Source organism: Panthera pardus, unplaced genomic scaffold (assembly GCF_024362965.1).
Source record: "Panthera pardus isolate Hobbes unplaced genomic scaffold, ASM2436296v1 HiC_scaffold_17, whole genome shotgun sequence".
Taxonomy (NCBI): Eukaryota; Metazoa; Chordata; class Mammalia; order Carnivora; family Felidae; genus Panthera; species Panthera pardus.
This window is the reverse complement of record NW_026526732.1, coordinates 7500963-7521592: the sequence shown is the minus strand read 5'-3', so window position 1 is coordinate 7521592 and position 20630 is coordinate 7500963. Positions and strand designations below refer to the sequence as shown.

The window sequence follows — 20630 nt, the reverse complement described above, 5'->3', positions numbered from 1 at the left end:
GAGTGGATCAAGGAGGCCAGTCAGGGCACAAATACAGGTGAGGAGTTGGAGACCAGACAAGGATGTGCTGAAGAACCCAACTGCCAGGAGGCAGAACAAGGTGAGGGACGTGTCCAAATCCCCAGGTGACAGCTGGGACGGAAAGAAACAGGCAGAAGCCCGGAGCCTAGCTGAGGCCAGATTAGCTGAGGGTCCGGGATAAGCCAACCCTGGGGCCTCGGAGCAGTCTCTCGGAGGCAGAAACCGAACCAGACTGGCCGGCCTGGGTCCTGGAGCTCATTGGGCATCTGCCTGAGGGGAACCGAATAAGGGAGGGAGTCGCTTCTCTGGTTCGCTCTGTTTCCCTATTTATGCACCGGAAGAAGTCCGTCGGCACCATTTCCGGCTACCCCTGCCTCGGAGGGGCTGCCAAAGACCATTCAACTCTCAGGCCAGCAGGGAGGTGCCTGGTGCCTGCACTCAGCCCTCAGAGTCCTCCCCGGGAACGCGCCTGCAGGAGGACCGTATGGGGTTGGGCTGCAAGTTGGTGTCTCTCAAAACTATGCTTTTGGAGGCTCCCAAACCTGTTGTGCCAGCTTCCTTAGACAGGCCTGGGATAAAGGCCACTGGGCCAGCTAACTGCAGCCTCCGCAAGTCGGTTCACATCCAGCTTAACAGTAACAGTCGTTCCCTTAGAGAGGCTACAGCTATGGCCTCTCTAGTATTTTAAATACTGACTTTAAATCCCCCAAAGGGAATATCTGCAGACACTTCTCTCTTCTACAGACCTCAATACAAGTTGAATACTAATATTAAAAGAGTCTTCACGATTGGACATGACAGGCTAATCCTATTTAACTCAGGAGGCCACCTCTACCTACGCCTAAGCTTTGCATTTCTCATCGGTTGCTGGCTTTGAACGTGACTTGCCAGACGTGAGTTCCCGTATACGCAGGGGTTGAGATGTCTGCCCGGCCCAGTGGGCAGACTTGTGCCGGATCTCCAGCTCCTGGGCGTTACAGCTCCTCCCTTCTCTGCTACTTTGCACACTCCTGAATCTGCATGATATAAAGATCCAACGATGGGGCGCCTGGGTGGCTCAGTCGGTTACGGGCTCGACTTCGGCCCAGGTCATGATCTCGCGGTCCGTGAGTTCGAGCCCCGCGTCGGGCTCTGTGCTGACAGCTCAGAGCCTGGAGCCTGTTTCAGATTCTGTGTCTCCCTCTCTCTCTGACCCTCCCCCGTTCGTGCTGTGTCTCTCTCTGTCTCAAAAATAAATGTTAAAAAAATTAAAAAAAAAAAAGACCCAATGACCGTGACTCAGCCCAGGCTGGTTCCTGCGACTCATGCGGAAATATTCCGGTTCCGTTGCATGAGTGCTTCTCCCGGGTATGTCTTTCTGGCACAGAGAGACATAGGCAGAAACTGGATTTTAACTCATAATAAGTTCTTTGTGAACCTTAAACATCCTAGTCTTTGATGTCCTGGAGTCAAGCACACACATGAGATACAGAGATGTTTGCCAGAGAGAAGAGGCCCATCGCTTGAACCACCCAGTAGAGAGCTCTCCCCCATCTCAACAACAAAAATCCCGAGGTTCCTATTGGTGGCTCAAACTCTAAAGTCTCAACACCAATCTACTATAACATCCCTTTTCTTTAAGTTTATTTTGATAGAGAGAGAGCAAGTGAGGGAGGGACAGAGAGAGAGAGGGACAGAGAGAAACAGAATCCCAAGCAGGCTCCATGCTGTCAGCACAGAGCCTGATGCGGGGCTCGAACTCACGAACCGTGAGATCATGACCTGGGCTGGAACTCGAGAGTCGGACACTTAGCTAACTGAGCCACCCGGGAACCCCTACAACATCCCCTTTGTAGGTGCATGTACCCACTCCCTTACTACTGACACAGCATTACCCTCAATGCACACCAAATTGGACGGAGGAGACAATCGAGCTGATGTATGTCTGCAGGAAAGACTGTGGCACGCACCCTTCCACGAAGGGCTGTCAACCTTTCCCTGCCCCCAGAGCTGGGGAGCTGTTGCAGTTCAGACAAGCTTGCCTCTCTCTCTGCTGCTCCAAGTCCTGTTGACAGGGATTACAGAAAACAAACCGAAAATGACATTCAACTAAAGCCAGATGCGCGAGGCCGCCGAGAGCTCACGGGCCTCCAGATCTGACAAGGCTGCTTCGCATCTGACGAAGGAGGGACTGTAAGACACCTCCACCCAAAGACTAGATGCCTGGTTCAGAGAGTCCCGACCCCACGCTGGGGTCATGGGCTGGGCTGAGAATAAACTAACGGATGAGGGACACAAAACTAGGGCTCTCAGGGCTCCTGGAAGAAAGCTGTGAGGCGGAGAGGCCACCCCGTTGCCAGCCTCTCTGTCCTCAGGGGACCCTGTGAAATTCGCAACCCTCTTGCATCAGGAGGGCAGACGACCTGTACCCCTGCCTTCGTGAACTCTCTCGGGCTCTTCCATCCACACAAAGGGTTTCCACGCATCCCCTCCCTCCCCACGCACCTGCTTTGCGCTACTCATCGAAGCTCCAAAACTGCTCGGGCAGCATCTGGTACCCCAACTCTCTCTTTTAAGGTAATTTCCTGAGTGATTCCACCCCCTGCCTTGACTTCCTCCCCTCGCCGAGCGTGGGTTTCCCTTCTGCATTTGGCCTCATCTCCCACCTGCTGATACTGCCCCCATGATGCACTTGCGTTTGCTCCCAGGCCTTCCCATCAGGATTTCCTTTTGGGCACAGCATGGCTCTGGGCTGACTCACAACATTTCTGAATGATGAGCAGATCAACAAGGAGGCACGCCGGGGGACAGAGCAGGGCAGGCGCAGGTGTGGAGACGCACAGAGACAGGAGTGCCGAGGGAAACGCGGTCCTTTTGCTGGGAAGCCCAGGCAGGGGAACGCAGCGGAGGGTGGAGGTGGGGGGCACGAGGCCCCTCGGGTCGGAACCTGGATCCCAGTCATCTGTGGGCGCCCAGCACCTAGAGCACAATGCCTGCGACGTGCTAACAGTAGGCGCTCGATAAATGTTTACTGAAATGAATGGAAGGCATTCCATTGTTTGCGTGTGCTTTTCAAAAATGAATCGGGTGTCAGGTAGAGGATGCGCTGGGGGAGGACAGGGGCGGGGGCCTCTGTTCAAAGCTCATTGCAACGATGCCCACAACATGGAAACCTTTCCCTGCATCTACCTGGAGGGCCAAGCATGCGTGTGCTGACCCAACGTGAAGGCGCTTGACTGCATCTTACCTTCTCTCTCATGAGCCCCGCCCCTAGTGGGGAGATAGAGGGCTATCATCTGTTCCTTTCTGCTTAGAGATATACATTGTACGTGAGTAATCACCTATTTACGAGCATCCAAACTGTCCTGGTGAAAGCAATGGCCTGGCGGGGGCATCTGCTCTACTTGGCACATGGAGACTTCCAGTGAGAAACGACCCACAGCCTTGGAACAGAATGAAAGAGTGCAGCCAACAGCCTCCCTCCCAGCCCAGCCAGGAGGCTCCGTGGCCAGGGGCTATCCCGGGGCACTCAGCGCAGCTCTCCGCATGGCTGGCACTGCCTGCTGCCTGCGTGACCCCCACGAGATCGTGGTTGGGCTTCAGGATGGTTTGTCATTTTGGTTCCCCTCCCTGCTCACCTCTTGGTCCAGAGCCTGTGCTACGGTGATACCTACCTAGGCCTCTGAATGTCTACTCGTCCGTCACTAGATGCGCTCTGTGCTGGCTGGTGTCTTTGACCAGCTGGATCCTCCTTTCTTCGAGAAATAGAAGCATACCCTTCAGTGGCGGGCACGTGACCTGGACAAGGTCACTTCGGTAATCTTCCCTGTCCAGAGTGACAGCGCAGACAGCGGTGTGCTGGGAAATGTTTAACAACCAGCTCTCCAGGGGCGGGGGCGGGGGCGGGGGGGGGGGGGGGGAAAGCCTCGATTTATGGCTTTGCCGACTTCCACGGTGTAAATCTGCCCACTGCGGTTAATGTCAAACTGCCAATTTGTAACCATTGAATGCGGAGTTATATAGCATTTTTACCGGATGTATAGGGCTGATGTAAATAACCTCCAGAAGAGACGAGGTAATGGTAAAATGCAACAAATTAACTAGGGAGTGACAAGTTTGGAATATTTATTACCTTTGTTTTATAATGTAATATATTGTGAGTTTGTGATGGCTGTGGTTAATTGACTTGGAAAACTGCTGATTTAGCAGCTCGCTCTGGTGACCCTGTGCCCTGCTGGTTACAGAGACGATGGGCTCGTGACTCAGCTTGGGCCAGGCACTGGAGCTGGGGGGTGGGGGGTCCCCTTTCCTTCTCGGTAGCAGAAGTGATGGGGACGTGGGGGGGGGGCGGGGGACCCCTTTCCTCCTTGGTAGCAGAAGTGAGGAGAATGAGAGTTTGGAACTTCGGGAAGCCATGCTGGGTGAAGAAACCCCACGTGCGAAGAAGCAGGGCCACCAGCACAGAGAAGCTAAGTGAGCCAGTCTGCCAGCCTCCTGGCTGCTGTGGCCAGTGGACGCCGATCCGAGCCACCCTCCCTGTAGTTTGCTATTGTGAGCTGGTAAAGTCCCGACGGGGCCTTCAGCCCAGCTGGGCGTCAGCCCCACGCAACTGAGAGTCCTGGTGCACGGGTCCTCTGTCCCTCTCCTCACCCCTGGTTCCCATTCTCCGAGGTCCGGCTGACAGCATTCCCTTTCTAGAGCCTTCCCTGACTAGTCCAGACTCTACTAACTAAAATCCTACAAGACTCAGGTCTCTCCCATATTACTTTGGAATGAGTAACATAGTCTTCTGTGCCCTCATGTGTGTAATACTTAGTTGCACGGGGAAACTAGACCAGTACCCAGTAATAAACAGCCTTGGGCTCATTCAATAATTATGACTTGAGAACACTGAAATGCAGCCAGTGCCTCCGAGTATTCCAATCACCCACACCTGGGCGCTACATAAAAATGCCGTCAGGGTCAAGCGGGGTGGTCCCTGTGCACAGTGGCTCACTCTAGGACTGGGGTGGGGCGTCCCCTGGCTTATCCACATGACCTTCACAGAGAGCGCTCTTGCTCTGTGACAGGAGGGTGCTGGCTGCCGGCCCCACGGGGAGGATGGACAATCAAGCCTCGCTGCCCCCAGGAAGTTCACATTCCCTACAGCAATGAGGGAGGTCAAGGCAGAGACAAGTGCCCGGGAATCCTAGGAAAGAGAGGGACTCATCTTTTGAGTCATGGTTTGAGGGTAGGAGCCAGCATGGGCTTCCCAAATGGCGGGACTGAGTCAGAGTTGCCAAATTAAGACTTCAGGTGCTGAGTCACATACTAACCACCGGTCTTCACTGCACACCAGCCAGGACCTTTGCTGGAAGGCATCACCTTATTCCTTGAATGTGGTAATCCCCCCTTTTAGTCCAAGAAAATAATCGTAAGCACCTCACACATTATTTTGATGCAGTGACGTGGAAGGTTTTTTCCACTTGCATATCTCAGCCAGGAACTGTCCGATCTAGTCCAGCCTTGGCTGAAACAGTTATGAGAATAGCATGACCATGACCTCCAAGGCAATGTCAGCCAGGCATAGTCGCCCTCTAAACAAAAACCTCACATTAAAAAAAAAAATTACTGTTGAATTTACACAGCTCCTTTATAAAGCAATACACGTGAAGGCCATGTTTACAAAACCCAGATGGTTAGCCGTCAGGACGTTCAAAATAAAATGTCACGTTGGAGTGTCTGTCAAAAGATACTCCTTTTGAAATGAAAAGCGGCAAATTCATATGATAAAAGGTAGGTTCAGTAAAAAATTAATGCGTGGGCGTGCACACAACCATAATATTTCTTGTCCTTGGCCCAAGGTCACCCACAAGGAGCAGACAGTGAACATTAGCTTGTTTCCTTAGTTCTGGAGATGGGTTTAGGCCTGGGTGGCTGTGCCTGAACCCAAGTTAAGGAGATGAACTTGTCAGTTTACCTGGGGCTGTTGGGATGGTAAAGTTGGAAATCCCACATCCTGGGGATCCTGCCCCTTGGAGGCAAACCCGGAAGGCTGGTCGCCCTCAAGACCCTCCACCGGAGTGAATGGAACCCATAGGGAAGGAAGAGGCAGGTGGGGGGAGGGCCCTATTGATGTGGGAAATCTCCCCTCCCCCACGCCCATCACCTCGCTCCTGGAGCCATGGTTAGGCGAAGCAGTCACCAAAGGAGGCCTCTCCTTTCTAACCTTCTGGCCGGTTCAAAACATTATTTTTCTTACCAGAAGTATTTGATTCTATCGTCTTAAACATAATTTGTTAAGTGCCTCCCTCTGCCCATCTAATGGAGGCCATGCCAGCCTCTCCCTCCCTTAGCAGGGAAACATGACTTATACCTCAGTCATCTCTTCATCTGTCCCACGCCTACTTCTTCTGAAGCAAGTCCCCATATTCTTGTAATCGTTTGTTGAGCTCTGAGGGTTACCTCAGCAGAAAGCCTCCAACACTCTCTCCTCAGCACCCACGATGTGGCAGGCACCCTGCAGCCCTGTTTCCCCATGAACGTTCCTGACTCAGATTCTTAATGTTGGAAGGGATTCGGAAGGTCGTCGAAGGGATTCGGAAGTTTTCCACGCAGACAGGCGGTTTGAAGAAAGCCCTGTGACACATTCCCCGCAAAGGAAGGTCTCCCGGTCTCAGAGTCCAGGGGATGGGCTCCCCGTTTCCTAAACCGCCTTGCTGCCCCCAGTCTCCGCCATTACAGATGTGACGGGGATGGCCGTCTCCTTCCTTCCCAGGCTATGGGCTACATCGGTAGTCCCTTCTCCACGTAATGTCCTGCTAGTATTGACACAGTTATGGCGCCTCCCAGGCCGGTCTCCCTTCCCAGGTTCCTCCACCTTCCCAACCACTCCCTCCTCCCCCATCCCAGGTTCCCAGAGCTCCTCGTAGGGCATACTCAACCCCATCTGGCCCACACCTGCTGACTAAGTGCATAGTAGCACCAAGAATACCTTCACCTTACATTTTTATAGCGTGTTAAATTTTATTTCCCTCATTTTGCACATGGAAAAACAAGTCCCAGTCACCAAGCTGGTTAGGCCAGTGCACAGGAAACCAGGACGCCAGGCTCCAACTGCAGTCTCCTTCCGGGAACACCAGAGCAGGACACCCCCCACCCCTGCCCCACAGCCCTAGACACAATACATCCAAATAAATCTACCCCGGAACAGCTGCATGGGGACCGCGAAGGCAGCCCGAGAATGAGAGAGAAGACCCACTCTACTCCATGCTTCCCACGGGATGGACACACTGAGATGGACGGTGGCCAGCTATGTATTTTAAAACATTATGATAAAACACCGAAAAATCATTATTTTTCTCCAAAACAAAATGCGGAGGCGAGGGAATACTTTTAATCTGATATCTCCCCTCCTTTCTGAAGACCTGGGAAAGAGCCTGAGAAAGGATGCTTCAAACTGTTTGAAAATGCCTCATCTCCCATCTGGACCTGAGATAAACTGAAATAGAGGAAAACAGGGAAATACTTTTTGCCATTAGTCTTTCCGTTTCTTTGGAACTCATGTCTATGAAGCCTGTTTCTTCCTTGCCTCAAACTCTGTGTCACTTAAATTCTATCGTCAGTATGCTCGTACCCAAATCCACACGCTAAGGCAGTGGTCTCCAAATGCTTTTGATTGGTTCAGCAAAAGAAATTAAATATGCACTATTAGCACATGCAAATTGTTATGTATAAAACAATTGACGTTTTATATAAAATACTTTAAATGTCTTTTATCTTATCCGTGTGTATATGATCAAAGAAACAAATTAGAAACAGAAATTTCTTTCTATACCCTAATGGCTTCTCTTGTTTACCTCCTGGGGAACACCAACACCCCATCGTCTTCTGAAGTTATGAGACACCCAAGTCCAACTTACAACCTAATTTGAAAGTTGTAACTTAAGTCGCAAGTGAAACTTAATGCTTGCAAAAACAAATGTCAACCTTGGCTGAGAATTAATTTATTTATAAACCACATCAACAGCTAAGACACCTTGCTCCAAGTCAAGCGTCTGCTCATACAATTCAATATCACATAAGTATTCCTAATTTTGCTGTCTTTTTACTACCCCTATTTGAAATTTGGAGCACTCAGGCTCCCTATCTAACATATAATTTCCAGGGGCAGCTGGGTGGCTCGGTTGGTTAAGCACGTCTGACTCTTGGTTTTGGCTCAGGTCATGGTCTAGCAGTTTCGTGAGTTCGAACCCCGCGTCGGACTCTGTGCTGACAATGCGGAGCCTGCTTGAGTTTCTCTCTCTCTCCGCCCCTCCCCCACTCATGCTGTCTCTCTCTCTCTCTCTCAAAATAAACTAAAAAAATAAAATATAAAGTAAAAAATAAAATGTAATTTCTTATACAAAGGATTCTATATATTATATGTAATATATATCCCTCTACTGGGTGTGAAACATATACGCACACACACACATATATTTAAGATACGGAAACGGATGTGACTCAAGTTGAACGTGGCATATGCTCTATAGTTACATTGCTCTTTAAAAACTTTTTTACAAGTCCGGTGCCACTTAACATGCTCCTTTCACTGAATCAGTTACAAAAGATACGACCAGTTGGCTATTTAATGCGCTTGCAATCGCCAGGAACACGAAGCACGGGGCCGAGCTATTTCTCGAGGGGACTGAGCTAGTAACATACTTCTGTCGTTAGATCTCAACCCCAATACCTCTTCGCCCCGAAAAAAACCCCAAAAAGGTGGCGGTACAAAGAACTAATTTTGTAACAAGCTTTGCGTGATAAAGGCTAGCAAAGTAAAAAGGTCAGTTCTGCGCTAACGGTCTCGTCGGGAGGTGCACGGAGTGTAACACTGATCACGAAGAGACGACATCGTATCTGAACGAAGCTGGGCAGACACCGTCCTTGATACTTGAGAATACAAAATCCAGGCACATGGAGGCCAGAACAGACTGCCTCGCCGAGATTGCTTCATCTGCTATGACTTCTTTATGCAAGGCAAGTAGGGGAAGAAAAGATTCGTTACCTCCTTTGTGGCAGAGAGGTTATTACTCAGACAGACTCAAGTATTGCATTATATGTAAGCGATTCCCTTTCCGTGACACTTCTGAGACCTTTCTCCAGGGTTGAAGAACCACTTAATTCTATTTTTCCCAGGCAGATTGTTTTTGGTGGTTAGCCAAAGCAGATCTGGACTTGAATAGTGTACTTAAAGTGATAAAAATAAACGCCAGTTGGAAATACAAGAAATAAAGAATGAAAGAAGCATGCAAGCCGTCTCTATCCACTGGAAGATCCACATGCCTATCATGGCTGGACCCGAGCCGGACTGCCTCCTCCGGGCCAGCGCGTCGCCGTCCGCGTGCCGTGTCACCAGCCCCACTTCACCGAGATCCCTGACTTTAAGGGAGTCCTTGGCTTGGGCCACAAGCGAGGACAAGGCTAGCTGCGTGACCTGTTTCTTGTGCTTCCAGTAAAACAAGCCAGGGTGGGCGGAAGCCAGGCGAGGGGGAAGAAGGTGAAATAAACGCAGTGTCCACACTTACTGGTGCCCATGGATTGGGCTTTACTTTGTGTTTCACAGCCACAGAGGAAGGAAAAGGACTTAGAAAAGGAAAGTGTGCTGGTTTGCTGGGGCCACTATAACAAACTATCCCCAACCGAGGCGCTCAAAACCAGAAATACCGTGCCAGTTCTGGAGGCCACAAGCCCCACATCAAGGTGTAGGCAGGTTGGTTGTCACCGAAGCTGCTGGAGAGAATCTGCTCCAGGCCTCTTCCGCCTCGGGTCTCCCCACGTGTCTCCCCGTGTTTGCTCAGTGCACATCTCTCACGGTGTCCCAATTGTCCCTTTTTATAAGGACACAGTGCTAGTGGATTAGGGTCCACTCCACTGAACGCTTCCTAATTCGATGATCGACAAAGACCCTATTTCTTAATAAAGCCACATTCACAGTCACGGGTGGTTAGGACTTCGCAGGCTCTGGGGAGGCGGATGCAGCTCAACCCATAACCTGAACACGCGGCTCTCGGGCCACATGTCCCTCTCACTTCCTTTCTACTGAATCACCGCAGTATTTGTGATGGGGTTCACTGTGCTGTATGCGATCCCGGGAAGGTAGGGCCCGAAAATCGTCACCCGGGTCTCCCTGACTTTCGCCACACCCAGCCTATACCCAGCCTTACCACACAAAGGACTCACTTAATATTTCCCCCCTCGACTGCCTTCCATCAGCCACTCTCTATTTAGTTCTTCTTAGTGTTTGGGTTTTTATTTTGTTTTGGTTTCTTTTTTTTTGGTTTCTTTTTTGTTTTTTTTTGTTGTTGTTGTTTTGTTTTATTTTGGTTTTTTATTTTGGTTTTTTTTGGTTTCTTTTTTATTTTGTTTTGGTTTCTTATTTTGCTTTGGTTTCTTTCACTTTAGAAGACATGCTCCACGTATGAGATAGAAGACATTCGGAAAACACAAAGGCAATTAAAAAAATTTCTAATTATAATTCCTAAAAATGGCACTCTGATGAATTTATGTCCAGTCTATATTTATGAGGTTGGTATTATATTGTACAGTTTTGCATCGTGCTATTTTTACCTAATATTATACTTAGGGTATAAGATGGTTCAAAGAAATAAAGACCCAGCTGGGTATCTTTCTATAAAAGATTATGTGTGAACAGATTTTTCAAAAAAAAAAAAAAAAAAAGAAGAAGAAGAAGAAGAAACCAAATTAACAGTTTCTCAAGGCACATTTTGAACAATGCTGCTTAGAGCAAAACAGAAATAAATCCTGACGTAAACTGATGTTGATAACGCTTGGAATTCCCGAGGACGAACACTTGGGGTTCATCTAGGAGACCAGGAGCTTCGAGTCCACTCTGCACACGTGTCTTTGCTGTCCTCCTGGCCTGGGGGGCTGCAGCTGGCTCCAGTCTCCTGACACAGGAAGGTTCTTGATGGGATTTGGTAGGACCCCCTCCTTTGGATGGCCGACGGCCTGAAGAAACCCATTTGTCCCTTGGAGACGCTAAAATAAGCCTTTTCCTCGGGCCAGACCATCCTTCCTCTTCTTGCTAACACACTGCAAAATCCTTTGCATTCCATAACACCTGGCTAGTGACATGTTTCAGTAGACACGACTCTACCCTCTCCCGGGATGGGCTGTCCCTTCCTCTGTTCCCTGAGTTCCTCCACCTTAGCTTTTCTGTCACGCTCCACAATGACTTGTGTCCTCACGCCTTCCTCATGAGACTGGATCTCTCTCAGGGCAACCGACCAGAGCACCTGCCGAGCAGGGACAGGCATCCTGTAGGGTCACCTGGGGCCAAGACTGTGACTTAGCATGCCCAGGGTGGATCTTAGCAGATGTTTGTTTGACATTAGCCGTGGGTGTTAAAAGAAGAAGTCTTATCACACATTATCTATGTTTGTTTCAAAATATGGTAGGAAAAAAATGCATTTTGGGACCTCAGCTCTCCTACTTACTAACTGACCTTAGACAAGTCACCTGACCTCTCGGAGCCTCAGTTAACTGAGCCACAAAATGGGGGACTGCCTCAAAATCCCTCAAAAGAGGGATTATAGCCTCAAACAAGGTAAAGGATATAAAAGTTTTAGCATGATGCCTGATTGCCGAATACACAGTCAACACACAGACCGCAGTGACAGCAATGATTAGAAATGAAAATAACTACCCATTATGATTTCCCTTTTCCTTTTTCCACGGCCCTGCAGAAGGTCATGTACTACAATCGCCACTTGGACATTTGGCCTCAGCCCAGAAGCCTGGTCCTCAGCCCCAAGGCCACACTGGTAGCCCGGCAGAGAAGTTCTGTGCTGAGCCTTCCTGGATATAATCACGGTTTCTCCGCTTCCTGGGTTACCCTGGGCAAACTGCTTAACCTCTCTGTGCCTCAGTACTCAGAGCAGTGTTAGAACAATAGGTGCTCTTGTCCTATTAGCTGGGCAGAAATCCGCAGAATAAAGGGGGCGGACCTGAGGTTTGTTCCGCTCACCCTACACGTGCCAGCATGCCCTTACTTTTCTCCTGTGCATCATTCTGGCATCGTTTAAATTCAGACACTCAAGTTCTTTTACTCTGGAAGGAATTTTAAATGAGATCTAACCTCAGTCAATTTCTGGATCGTTTCGGCTATATTCCTGTAGGAATGCTAACTCGCTAACCTGGTATGGTTTTCTGTTTGTGCTATCCAAGAGGCCTTACGAAGTGAGGAGAAAATGGAGGAGGTCTGCTTCACCCAATCCTGGGACAAACGGGAAGGTTTGGGCCCGGGAACAATAACGGCTGTGGCATGTGGCAGGCAGGACGCATTAAAGATGCCTTTGTAAGATGTTACGATGAGACCTTTAGAAGACCAGACTGGAAGCTCCCTGGGGGCAGAGCTTCCTATCTCACCACTATGTCCCCGGGACCACAGTGCCCAGCACATGATAGGTGCTCAATACTTGTTGAATAAATCACCAGAAAAAAAAAACCAAAACGCTACAGAGCACAGGATCTCTGTTGCTTGATCCTTCTCATGTCATGGATCTTGTCTTTGGATTCTGCTGTCATCGCCTGGGTCGACACAGAGGTATACTCCTTAGAAGGGGGGATTAGGAGGAGGAGGACGCTCTTTGCCGGTTCCTGAAAGCACTCGTTCAACATCACCGTGGACGTTGAGGAACCTCCCAGGTCAAGCCATCAGAGGGTGACTCCGGGTGAAGCCAGCAGCGTTTGTTCGGTAAAGCTGGGGGTGGGGAGGCCAATGCACTTCAGGGGACACAAAGGGTGCCAGCGGGTGACAGAGCGCAGAGAGGAAGGGGTCCCCATAGAGAGCTGAGGGTCACTCAGGGAGCGAGGCTTTGCCTTCCGGAATGGTAATCCACAGGGGCGGCGCCGAGGCACCTATCATGAGTCTTCAGAATCCCTTCGCTGACCACTCTTCGAAGCCACCATCCGATCACAGAGCCGTAGCAGAGGAGAGAGCGCCAACCGTAGGCTTTTCTGCTTCTGTGCATCTACAGCCCGGCATCTGTGCCCTCCGGGGAGGTGCTCACCGCCTGGCACCTGCGAAGGATGCAGCCGGAGACCTGTGATGACAACACCCAGGTTTCGGGTCGTGGCTCCCAGCAGAGGTACCGGCAGGTCCCCCCCAGACCCACATTTCAGCAGGAGCCGAGACAGCGTGTGCAGGGTCAAGACTGGGAGCTTTGCGATTATCTGACAAAGAGCCTCTCTGACATCCTGGAGGAGAGACCACTGTGGCAAGTGAAGGGGTCAAACCTCTCCAGGACTGAAGAGTGAGAAATCAGTTTGGACTGAAATGAGAAACTCAGCCCCGCCCTCAACCAGGCTGGGGAGAGAGACATGGATCAGCCAGCTGCCAGGTTCACAGGACGTATCGTTTCTCCCAAGGTCATGTCGGAAAAGGTTACAGGGGCGCCTGGGTGGCGCAGTCGGTTAAGTGGCCGACTTCAGCTCAGGTCATGATCTCACAGTCCGTGAGTTCCAGCCCCGCGTCGGGCTCTGTGCTGACCACTCAGAGCCTGGAGCCTCTTTCGGGTTCTGTGTCTCCCTCTCTCTGACCCTCCCCCGTTCATGCTCTGTCTCTCTCTGTCTCAAAAATAAATAAATGTTTAAAAAAAAAAAAAAAAAGAAAAGGTTACAGTGGCCCCTTCTTTGCTGGGTCACTCTCGCACCCATGACGCGTGCTGGCTGGGGGAAGAATCTGGTCTCTGTCTCAGGAGGATGGGGCTACCTCCCTCTCCCCATGGTCTTCGATTCACACGCGTCCCCGGAATCGAATGCCTCGGGGACACACCGCTTCGCGGGCGTCTCAGAGCTTCCACCCTGCCTGCGTGCGCGTGCCTTTGTTGAGGCTGTTCTGAAAAGTTCCTGAGCCCCAATCCTTCCAGAGAGGATCACAGACTGACTTCTGCCAAGCTCACCAGACTGCCGAGCCCTCTTCTCAGGTCACAACTCCGAAGTGACGTACACAACCCAGAGTCCATTGCCAATGTGTATTATTATTACAGCAGGAAAACTAGCGTCTGTTCCAAGGCAGGACACATGTAGGTGGTGACCGGAAGCTCGCTTCTCTCGTCATGCTCAACCACTGCCTACTACTGATTAGGTGGCCATCAACCAGGTCAGGGGAGCAGCAGGGGTGGTAAAGACAGGAGGGAACATCTTCCCAAGGGCAAAAACAAAAATCTAAACCCTTACCTAGAAAAATCTTGGAATCTTGGTCAATTCCACCCCATTCCTTTTCTTCAAATGTGAGTTCGTGTTTTGGAGTTACCTATCCAAGGAGTTAAGTGCCACCGTGGGAGAAGTGAAGAGTCAGGCTGTAAGCAGGAAGGTAGGACATTCTCTTGTACATCTTGGCACCGTAGATGCTGGCTGCCCCCTCGCCACCGTGCGGCCTTGGCCCTGGAACTGTGCGTCAGGCAGGCATCGTGACCGTGGGAGCCTCAGTCCGGAGGAGCTAAATGGCATTGCCACTGCACAGGGCTAGTGAAGAGCAGCAGGGAATTTGGCAGCGAGGCCCCGGGGCTGGGGGGGGTGCGGGGTGGGGGAGAGGGAACAGGGGTGTCTCCATTTTGCTTTGGGCTCACCAAGAGTCCTTCCCTTGCTGAAACATTAAGTCATCCATAGTCCTCCCCTGCCCCACCCCCTCTTAAAAACTCTGCCATTAACAGGTTCTTTTAATCTTTGGGGGTTTTTTTTTGTTGTGTTTTTTTTTAAACCTGCAGTGTCAGAAGGGAAGAAAAACAAGCCAGCCAATCTTGGCTACCTTTCCCTGGATATTAAAAGGCACATCCTGTGCAATGGAAAGGTAATTCAATTCTACTCCTTGCCTCGCATCGTGTCACTTTCTTCCTGCTTCTCTCCTTGCAGAAGCTGACTCCACCCTGCCCGTCCCCACTCAGCTGCCTGCCTGTCTTAGCCTTTCGTGCAGGCAAATCTAGGGGCAAGTGAGATACAACACCCCTCCCAAACCCAGCCATCTAGATTAAACATGCCTTCAAATTGTTATTCATGACGTCAGTCCTGGCCACTAGACTGAAATTCTCTGCACCGTGTGTCTTGCCAGTAACCACGCTGTCTTTGCTGCATTTCATCTCTACTTGTCATTCACATCCGTGTGGCCTTTGGCACGTGCGTTTCCCCACACCAGGGCTGCGGATTACTTCGGATTTACCTGGCACAACACCAAGCTCTTAACAAACATTTAAAGGAAAAGGGATGATGACACAGCCCTGTTGGTAAAGTGAACAGGGTGAGGGAGGGGGCCTGAGTCTCCAGGAGACAATTTATTCTGCCTTTTTTCTTAAAATATCAGTGGCCAGGGATGGCTGCTGCCGATTTTCTAAGCTTCGGACTGATTCATACGCCAGAAGGCACAATCAAACCCCACAGACAGTTTTCATCTCAACTTGGAGAGAAGAGGAGGAGGGTGAAGCCAACAGAAGGAACCTGACCGTCTCCTACTCCAAGCTGCCGAGGAACCCACGGACCGTAGCCCGTGACCTTCAACGGCCCACGGTCTGTGTGTTACATGTCCTCTGTTGTGGCTGTGAAGCACTCGGGGAATAAGGACATCTACCAGCTAGAACAAGTGAAAGGAGAAAGAGAAGGAGAGTAGCTTTGCCGTGTAACACATGCCAGGGCAGCAGGGGTGAGGAATCTGCTTTGCATGGGACTCGTTATAATGAGGTGCCCCCAAGCCGGGCCCGGGATGCATTGCCCTTCTCTCCTACCACGTTCTCTTTCCCCAGGAGCCACGACTGCTCCTTCCCTTCTCTATTCACGTAGCTGTACAACGGCCCTGCTTCTATTCAGTCCAGAGCCTGCGGGAGCTTTCCTCTGGGACCGTAGGCACAGAACACCGTGGATGGATGTACTCCCAGGCCTTGTAGGGAGACTGTCTGTCCATCACACTCTGTGTGGGGAAAATGCTAGTTGTCTTGGATGGTTAGTTCCTGAGTTCCATTTGGAATTATTCTAAAATCACTCCATCAATTTGTGATGGGTAAAAAACGCACTTGCTTTCTGAATTTGTCCCCCATCTTAATTTCCACCAGAAACAAGTGGGCTAAAGCACTCTCGGAAGAATTGGACCTTATCCTGCCACAGCCTTGGGTGTCTTCCCCACCTACTACAAGCAAAATCGAGTATTCTTGGGAACTCACCTCCTGAATTCTACCTCTTTCTTCTTGACTCCAAATGAGAAACCCAATTCCGAACCACGTGCTTGACACTTGGTTGGGGTTGTGATGGTGCCAACAGGCATGGTTTCAGCTTGCAAACTGACAGATGTTGGTATCTCACAGGTGTGTGCGCGTCACGTAAATACAGGTTTCGATGCAGAGCGCAATCAGCGTTGCTTTGTTAAATTTGAGTTTTGTTTAAAGAGATGCCGATTACCGGAGTTAAAATTTTACCTTAAAATCATATGGTACGTCTCAGACAGTGATCGCCTTCTCTTGACCATGCAAACTCTTCTCTCTTCAAATAGCTACAATTCAGCTCAGACATCTCTTACTACGGCCACTGTGCTCTGAAGAGTCGTTCCCTAAGTACCACAGACCAACGTGAGAGTAAAATGTATGACACGGAGACTTGCATTATGTACTGGGGCATCGGGTACCGCATCCAATATGCCATAGACACATGGCTTCAAGACTCTCTCTTTTCTTTTTTGAAGTTATAGCTTGCCTTTAGGATGTTATGAATATTTTCAAGACATATTTATATAAAACACACTAATAAAAGACTTAGGGGTCTAGCACTGACACCCCATCAGAAATAGTATCAGAGAGATTTGTAAGTTCTGAGTTGGTAAAAGAAATCACGGATAAGGAGGTTTCTATCATTTTGTCACAAGTCGGTATGTTGAGGTTTAAATTAATAACTGACTGGATCAGTAGTAATCCATTTGGATAATTGTAAGCAGCCTGTATTGTCTGGATTCAAATTCACATTTAATTGCTTCATTTAAAGGGTTTCAGGAAGACGCCAATAATTTTGGACTCTTGGCGCATCTAATATAGCTGAGATTTTTAAATTGCCTGATGTGAAAGAGCTCATATTTTTAAATATATTCACACCCATATATATAATTGGTAATGATACACTGCCTTCCGTACTCTTGAGAATAGGTACAGGTTTAAGGTCAATCAACAACAAAACTCATCTCCAGGCACTCCTAATATTCTGATTTACTTCTTTTCACTTCAGTTTTGAAATTCGGGCCAGTGGAATTAGTCACGTTTAAAATAGCTTAGTATAATCAAACACAGACACACAAACACACAAATCAGTGTCCATAAAACTGGAGAAATCTAAAGAAGGCTGGTGGATTGTGTCACTGGTGGTTTTCTTGTTGGGATATTACACTGTAGTTATGCAAGAAGTTATTTCTCACTAGGGAAAACTGCCTGGAGGGTATAGGGGAGCTCTCTGTGTCATTTCTCACAACCCCAGGTACGTCTACAATTATCTCAAAATAAAAAGTTAAAGATGCAGGGCAAAAGAACAATACGTTACATTGCCATTTCGCTGTTAAAACTATTATGGATCCAAACATATCCACGGAGACCCACCTGCATACACACATCAGAGCCATAAATCCGTAAAGATCTCAGTACACAAAATAATGCCATTTCCATAAGGGCAACTAAGAAATCGTTAACACTGGTTGCTGCTGAGGAGGAAAATGAACACACAGAATGTAGATTTACTTTCCACAGGCTACCCTCTGCGCCTGTTGAGCTGAACCGTGGGCTATTGGCATCACTCGGTCAAAAATTAGCTTTTGAAGAGTGAGGACAAAGCAGACATTCCCAACCTAAAACAAAGGAACGGACACAAAAGAACAAAAAGCAGCTTGGGCCGCCGGGCAAGCCCGGGGAGCCGCTCCAGGCCCTGTCTCCGACACCCCGCAGCGGTGAGGATACAAACAGAATAAACGAGACTCTTACGGCTGGAGACGCAGTAGGACAGTCTGCAGTTGATCCTCCTGAAGAGCTGCTTGTTAATTGGCCAGAGAAGGAGGGTGAAGAGCTGAACGGTGTTGATTATTAGCCCCGAGGCGATAAATACGTAACAGAAGACGAGGTGGCACAGGAACTGAGACTTCAGCAACCCGAGGAGGTCCATGGCGCGGGGTTGCGTTGATTCAGGCAAATAAATACTCGCAGGAGAATATTTCCAGAGGGAACCAAGGTCCGCCGCCCAGGAAAGTGTCTAGAACACAAACCAGTGTTACACGTTACAAAAAAATAAGACGTGCTTTCAGAGTCGGGGGGGGGGGGGGGAGAAAACCCTCTTAAAATAGACTCTTACGATGAAACACTTTGTACACGAGTTGGTTTCTTTTTATTCGGCAGTCACGTGGCGCTTACTTATGTCAGGCCGGGTTTCAGCCCTTTAAAAGTTAATAGTTCCTCTCATTGCCCTAACACTCCGTGAGGCTGGGACTGTTAGCACAGAGGAGGGGACCGAGGTCCCGGGAGGGTAAGCAGCCCGGCCGCGGTTCCACGGCTTCTACGGCTGCCAGCTTCACAGGTGGCCGAGCTGGCTCGAGTCCTGCGGCTCGGCCGCTGTGCGAGCTCCTGTCTTTGGTGATCACAGCAGAGGCTGTGTTTCCGGGTGTCCCCTCCTGCTGCCACCTCTGCCACCCTCCCCCTGCCCACTTCTCTTCCTCCAGATCTTGCCTGCTCCAACGTCCCTTCTGGCAAGCTGGCCCACGTGACGTTAGGGATACCCCTGGGGTGGCCTCTGCCTGCCGAAGCACCTGTCCCAGTGTGTCCCTGGAGGACACCCTCTGCTCTTCCCCCTTCCCCCACTGCACCGTCACTGCTCCCAAGTACAGGGTTCTCCTGAAGATCATCATTTTCTCTCCAGTGACTGGAACAGTCATCGGCACATAGCTGGAGCTTAATTTTTTTAAAAAAGTTTATTTACTTATATTGAGAGAGAGGGAGTGCACAAGCAGGGGCGGGGCAGAGAGAGAGGGAGAGAGAGAGAATCCCAAGCAGGCTCTGCACTGCCAGCACAGAGCCCAACATGGGGCTTGAACTCATGAACCACAAGATCATGACCTGAGCTGAAGTCGGACACTTAACTGGCTGAGCCACCCAGGCGCCCCTCGGGGAGCTTAATTAAAAAAAAATGTGGAATGATTTAATGAAGGTAGACAAGGAATGGGCTTTGAGATATCAGTGAACACAAATGACCAAGTATGAAGGCAAGAGAACCACGCCCACCACACCCCTCACACACACACACACACACACACACACACACACACACACACACACACACAGTTCTAAAATCAGAAAGAAACTCAAATAGCAGCCAGGTATTGGCTGCTAATCAGTCTCCGACCCCAAAATGGAATAATGATATGACTTTACAGTGTAATCACGGCCTGGTAATCAGTCTCCGACCCCAAAATGGAATAATGATATGACTTTACAGTGTGGCAAAAAAAGCCTTTGAGGGCAAGCGTGAAGGCAGGAGTTTCAAATACTCTGATGGCAAAAGGAAGAAAGCTGAGGCAGTCACGCACAGCAGCCTGGTTCTCCTGGAAGCAGGATCTCACTGCAAACTTCTCTAGAAGCAGCCCAAACTTAGCATAAACCCTCCAACAGTAATAGTGGAGAGATCAGTCTTTGTTAATAACACCAAAAAATCTACATAATAGTTTCACATCTATTATATCATTCTAAGCTTCCCATGAATCTAATGAGAAGAGTATTATTATTATCCCATTCTTCAGAATAAGAAACTGAGATGACTCACAGGTTGGGTGACTTGCCTAAGGTTGTCACAGCCCATAACTAATCATAGGTCTCTGTCTTATCTCCAAGTTCTTTCTTGTGCACCTGCCTGGGCTGCTTTGTTCCCGGGGTGGGAGCTGGGGAGCTCTCTTGGGCTCTGCGGAGCAGCTCAGAGATGACCCCAAAGGCAAAAACGAGCGCAGCCTTCAGTGGAGTTCAAAATCACAAGCTATATTCAGAGTGGGGAATGGGACTTGCTTCTGGTCACCCAGACTGGTTTCGAAGATGGCCACGGGCAGCAGGACAGACATAAGGTGTGTTCCTCTAGAACATTTACACTTGCTTAGATGATCTGGAAGGTACACGGTACCCCCACATGGTTTCCATATGTTTGTGGTAGGGGGAAGTGGAAAGTAACGTTGGGGCTGATTTCTCTGGAGTCAGCTGAGACACCCGACCCCCCCAGAAGCCCTGCTCTCTGGCACAAAGCCAAGGGTCTGCGGGGACTGATTGATGCATCATGTCTCTGACCTTTCCCAGGTGGCTTTTCCCACAAACATCTCCAGGTTGTCAAACTCCTTAAGACACACTTGGTTCCAACACACTCAGTCTCTCTCTAGTGAGCAGGCATTAAGCTGGCAGCCCCCTTTCAATGCACTTGACTTTTAGGAGCCACATAAAGAGGAGTGATGTACGTTGGTTTACAGTGTGGCAGCAGTTACAGGATGATGTTGAATATTCATGCGCTTTATTCACTGTCCCTAGATGAGCCACTAAAAGCTTCCAGACAATCTGGCCAAAAGAAGGAGGATTCTTCCCTAGGTTTCTACGATCTAGTACGTG

At 49.6% G+C, this 20630-nt stretch overlaps 1 protein-coding gene across 5 annotated transcripts in view; it reads right to left on the bottom strand.

The window, feature by feature from the left end:
* Window positions 1–20630, bottom strand: part of AGPAT4 (1-acylglycerol-3-phosphate O-acyltransferase 4) — a 126729-nt gene that overhangs the window by 72242 nt on the left and 33857 nt on the right. For all 5 annotated transcript variants that reach the window (XM_019412732.2, XM_019412731.2, XM_019412730.2 and 2 more), the window contains exon 2: window positions 17985–18249. In XM_019412732.2, coding sequence (XP_019268277.1) covers window positions 17985–18162 — 178 coding nt within the window. In that variant the 5' untranslated portion in view covers window positions 18163–18249. The remainder of the gene's footprint in view (window positions 1–17984; window positions 18250–20630) is intronic.